Genomic DNA, 6000 nt, shown 5'->3' with positions numbered 1-6000 from the left:
GACTTTCCAGGACCAATTCCCACACATTCCAGGACAGAATGTGCTGAAACAGCAGAAGGGAGGGACAACTTGTAAGAACCAGTCTTTGTCGAAGATGGCGTCCACTTTTATTGATTTGCAGCACGCTCTGCCAGTTTGTCCCGCCATAATATGATCATTTATTTTTTTATCCGTTGACGAAAGTGTAATAACATTTCGTCAGAGTTTTTGTCGACTTTATATTTATTGACCAAACATCATCGTAATTGTCTTCGTTAACGAAAACTAACACTGAGTTTTCAACACTCTTTGAAGAATAACTGTAAATGAACCAAATCACATCCTTTTTTGTTTTTTTCTGAGGTCCATAATTGTGATTATTAAATGAATTAGTGCTAATCTTTCTCCGACAGACTCTGACTCTCTTAAATATCCTGACAGTTCTCTGCTTTGATTTTTACTCAACCATCTGCTCAGCAGGAAGAAGCAGCCGATGACTGAGGCTCAGTGTGGTGAGAGGGTGAAACACCAGCGTTAGCCCGGCTGCTGCCTGTGTGTGTGTGTGTGTTTGCCTCCATACAAATCATGACATTTAAAGATCATTATGAGATTGTGAGTCACTCAGTAAGAAAAAAAGAGAAGTTATGTTATGTTCACTATGTTAGTGAACAACACGACAAAAACACTACAAGCATCCACCCCCCCTCCCAACGGAAAATCTTCCCGGCCAAAGCTTTGTGTTACAGTTTGTGTTCTGCCCCACTCACAAAGGCCTGGTTTTCCCTTTGAAAACTGGGATGTAATTGGGTTTTAATCGTCTAAATTTAGATGATACCCATTATTAGCTGGGCTGGATATACAAGCAGAATACATGGGGGGTTCTCACTGTGAAAACAAACACTTTATTGTTGGTATGTATATGTAAAACCTAATCAATAAGTAAAGTAAAGAAAACCACTCACTCTCCCTGCACCAAACCCCATAGAGAAAATTTTTGATTTTAGGGGACACAGGAGCTGCTGGTCTACTGCTGCCTCGTGTGGTCACTTTGTGTCACTGAAGTAAACCTGAACAAAGGATGTGGTTTACAAACTTCAGTTTACACAAGGAAAAGTCTGTCTAACAGTGAGATAAAGACGAGAACATGTTCTTAAAGACATCGTAGACTTAAACTGCCGTAGATTTTATTAAGCACTAAAAGCTCAAGTAACAGGAAACTGAAGGTTGTAAACCACTCACTCTCCCACACCAAAGCCCATAGAGAAAATCAGTGATTTTAACATCATAGCACACAGAGTTCACAGGAGTTGTTGATCCACTGCTGCCTCCATCACTAACTTCTAATGTCTTATTAAGTAAATTTGGCATTTGAAAATCTATTTTCAGATTCACCTCAGTGACACAAAGTGACCACATGAGGCAGCAGTAGACCAGCAGCTCCTGTGTCCCTGTGAGCTAAAATCACTGATTTTCTCTATGGGGTTTGGCGTGGCAGAGTGAGCGGTTTTTACAAACTTCAGTTTCCTGTTGATGGCAAAGTGTATGAGATCTGAAGACCATGTCGACAGCTTCATGTCACTCTTAGACAGACTTTCTGTCTCGGTTGAGACATGTTTGAGGTATCTTAGGTCTGGTATGGTTGAGTTTTTCCAGCTCTCTGCAGATTTCCTGTGTCAGTGTGAGACTCTTGGACCTCACTGTTGTTATCGTGCAGCAGAAACAGAAAGATAATGGGAGGCAAATCGACCGCAAAAAACACTCTCCGACCTGAGTGATCTGCTGAGCTGGTGTTTGTCTCTTTGACTCAGCATAAACAGAGAAACACACACAGCACGGCAGTGGTGGACGTGGACGTTTGCTGCCTCCACCGACCCTGGACATTAATCTTCATTTTACCTCTGTGTTCTTTGTGAATCATATTTCCCTCACACACACACACACACACACACACACACACACACACACACACACACACACACACACACACACACACACACACACACACTCTGGCCCTTTAATAATACATACGTCCATCGTCTGTGTGGAGATGAGGAACTCATTGTGATTCTCTACACGTGCCACTTTATTAGGTATACCTGTCAAACTGCTGTTTAACACTCAGCCAATCACGCGGCAGCATCTCAGACACAGTGGAAAGTCTGGTCACGTTTTAACGCCATCGTTTTTGGTGTGATAAATCAGTCTGGTTGAGTGTAAAGTGAATAATCGACATCATGGACGTGAACTTTGTGGATATTAAAGTGAAACTCAGCACTTTGTCTTAAATCCACCTTCGTGCTGTGAACTTTTCAACGTTAACCGCTCACTTCTTCTTCTTTTTTTTCTTCTTCTTCTACCTCGTGATTTAAATTGCTTTAACTTTAAGAATCAATCTCTGCTAATGACTGTCATTATCATCAATGACAAATTAGCGGCGCTCAAAATGGCAGTGCTAATTAGTCTTTGAGGGACAGAGAGACGTGATTTAGCTATTCATTTATTTATCTATTTATTTATTTATAAAACGCTCTATTATACTTCTGTACAATTATCGCTAAAATGTGCAATTAAAAATGAATCATACATTGACTCAACAACAAATAATCACTTTTTTAAAGCTCACATGAGAGTGGTCCTGTTGCACATATATGTTAGTTATGGAGGTCTACTTACATACATTAACTTGTTTTTGTGGTCAAAAACCTCCTAGTTGCTGTAAACGAGCCGATAGAAATCTCTGTTTTCTGACGCTGTGCTGAGCCGTGATATTTCAGACTGAACTCTCACACCCAGAAGACAGAGTGTGTTGTGATTGGCCAGCCAGCGTAGAGCCTTCCCAACTGTCTTGTGATTGGCCAATGGCCAATACCCGGAAGTGACATAATCAGCACACCCGCTCTCAGAAGCGCAGCTCCCCCCTCTGGATGCACTGTTCCTCATTATCAAAACATTGTTTCAACAATGTTTAAAAATAGCTTTGTCACGACTCCCCGCCGCAGTCCCTTTTATGACTTTGACCCAGAGTCAGACCCAGAGTCAGAAGACACTGTCGCTCGTAATACACCTCCACAAGGGACATTATTCTTCTTCTGCGGTTCAATGTAAGCAACCAGATCTGCCCGGATTAGTGCCCGGAGCAGGACGATCTGCTGTTCAGAACTGCTGTTTCCGTAACCAGACCGGGTTTTTTCAGAGATCTCGCTGAGCCCGAGATTACAATAAAACACAGCGTTCTCAGCAATGGCTGAACTGTTTGTTTTGAACCTTCAGGGCTTCATAAACAAGGTAATGACGCAGATACACACTAAAAAACAGCGTTAATTGGAACTTCCAGTCTAGGTCCGCTTTAAAGCCTGAATAATGTGACTTAAATAATAATAAACTCACACACTCAGTATGTCCATATAAGGAGTTGTGTTTTATTCCCACAGTAATTTAGCACGAGAGTTCACCTGTGGCACTGATCTGTGATACTCAACCAAATTATTTTATATTTTAACATTCCTCATGACTTTACTTGACCAAATGGTCGATTTCTACGTAGAAAAAGTTAGCGTAATACTTTATATGCAGCTTGTATTGAAAAGTAACGCATATTTAAACAGGATTTTTCAAAGATTTTATCAATAACATGATGTTTTTTAATGTAATATTTCCAGATATATTTCAAATGTTTTCTTACAGTTGTTTTTAAAGTGGATAAAACAGCCAGTCTGAGTAGAATAGTCCGACCCATTCACTTTCAATAGATCATTAAAGGTGTGAAGACATTGAATAAACCAGATTCAATGTAAGTCACTCAACAACCAGACATTTATGATGTTTTTCAGATGTTCAGGGTTAAAAATATCACAAGTTCTTGACTCAATAAGCTAAAAAAACAAACAAATTGCATGATTTAAGATATAAAATATCTGGTTTTGAACACTGAAACATCTGCGAAATAAATAAATGTGTTCATTAAAACCATGTGTTGTTTACCACAGAGCTGATGACAAACTTTAAACCTCTGACCTTTTCACCGCCTTCATCAAACTGAAGGTTTTCACACCTTCATGTCTTCCATTTAAAGAGCGGCATGAATGAATGAAAACGTGTCTTTGCAGGAGCTTATATTTTATTCACTCATACTTCACTTACTTCTTTGGAGGAACCTGGCCCACGTTGACTCGTACACAGATGACTTTACGTGTCTGCAGTCCCATGGAACAGGAAGTCACAGCAGAACTCCTGCTGCTGCTGCTTATGATCCGTGTGATGGCGGTGGACGTGTTGAGCGATGAAGACGAGGACGGGTCTTCAGTGCAGAGTCCCCACGCTCCGGTCTGCCAGTGGTAAACGGTGCAGGCGTGTTCGTTACAGTTCCTCACCTCCTGAAGGGAGCTGCTGTTGGGGCAGAGAGCGCCACCTACAGACAACAACACACACACACACAGTTAAAATAATAAAAATTATAATTATACTAAATTATTGGAGAAAAACGAAGCTAAAAAAGTCACCAAAAATTGTCTTATGTCCTTTCTGAAAAATACTGTGTCAACATTATATAAAGAACAAACAGAAAGTATTTAGTGGATTTGTGTTGTTTAAGAAAAGCTTTCAAAGCTGGAACTCACACACCATAATAATAATGTTCAAATGTTAAAAGCTAAGTTGGCAAAAGCACAGCAGGATTTTTATTTATTTATTTATTTAGCTCAGTGGAAACTGAGCCATTCATTGTTTGTCATTTCCCATCAGAGCTCACACTCACTGCTTGATGCGGCTTCCTTGGTAAACCTTGTTAGCCGCTGAGAGTACGAGGTTGGGTCCTCAGATTTGCAGATTTGTGACACCCTTGGATGCTATGAGAACAGATACACTGAAATCCAAAGATGCTTTTGCATTTATTGTTTCAAACCCCACAGATCTATTACAGCGCTGCTGAGATGGATGGATGAGTGGAATTAATGAAAACCAGCGGATTAAACAGACAGAGAAGTGATGAATGAGTGAGTGGTGTAGCGTATAGCAGTCAATAAATATTAGGGCTACTACCCAACCCTGTCTCTTTCCTCATCTGTGTCACAGGTGAGTGCACACCTTTACACACACACTTTTGCACGTGCACAAGCCCACTTCAATGTGAACCACCGCCTCTACAACACCAACACTCACACACTGTCTTCAATCTGTATGTCTCCTACACACCAGCCCCTAATTATTAGGTGTCACATAATAATTAAGATTTCAAACACAATGGGAGACATATTAAATCATCATATTAATTTCAAAGATGCAAAAAAGCTGTCTAATAAATAACTCAAGTCCATGAATAAACCATGACACTGAATATTCCTTCTTCTGGTCATCTCTATGACCGATTAGTGCAAAGCTCAGCTCAAGTCCCTATAAAGATCAACAACGTGCAAGCTTGTCCACTGTCTCCTCCTTGTGCTTATGTACAAAATCCTTTGCACATTTCCTAAGGGCAAAGTTGGCACAGCTAGGGGAGGATGTAGCTCCGAAAAGGTGCACCTTCATCCTATATTCATATGGTGCTTGTCTCAGGTCTCCCTGTGCCCACCAGAGAAATTACAGCAGGTCAGCATCATCTGGGGGAACTTGCACCTGGTGAAACATAGCTTCTATGTCGACCATGATGACCACAGGTTCCCTCTTGAACCGGGTCACAACTCCAATTAGTGAGCTGATTAGATCGGGGCCTTGCAACAGCTCTTCATTCAGAGATTGCCCTTTGGTAAACACCATGGTGTGGTATATACCAAACTCGGCCGTCACTTCTTTCCAGCTCTGTACCGGGAACTCTTTCAACATTGCCTTTACTTAGGAGATCATCAATAAAGGTGTGATACTCCCTGTAAAACACTGGATCCTCTGAAGCCTCCTCTTCAGATGGTATAGACGCTGTTCCACTACTTTCTTGTTATTTGGCATGCTGGTATTTTAATTTTTCAAAGGCAGGGCGACCTGGTAGTGACCATCAATGTGTTTGACTGAATTTGTGACCATGTCCACGAA

The 6000-nt window shown here is 41.0% G+C and overlaps 1 protein-coding gene across 1 annotated transcript in view; it reads right to left on the bottom strand.

Annotated features, from left to right (window-relative positions):
* LOC310931956 (thrombospondin type-1 domain-containing protein 7A-like) overlaps positions 1–6000 on the bottom strand; it is a gene marked incomplete at both ends in the record, with an annotated part of 113464 nt that overhangs the window by 61235 nt on the left and 46229 nt on the right. The window contains one exon of the mRNA XM_083895206.1: positions 4120–4387. Within this exon, the coding sequence (XP_083751332.1) occupies positions 4120–4387 (268 nt within the window). The remainder of the gene's footprint in view (positions 1–4119; positions 4388–6000) is intronic.

This window comes from Microchirus variegatus, assembly GCF_963457635.1.
Source record: "Microchirus variegatus genome assembly, chromosome: 1".
Lineage (NCBI taxonomy): Eukaryota > Metazoa > Chordata > Actinopteri > Pleuronectiformes > Soleidae > Microchirus > Microchirus variegatus.
This window is presented reverse-complemented; position numbering and strand designations above follow the sequence as displayed.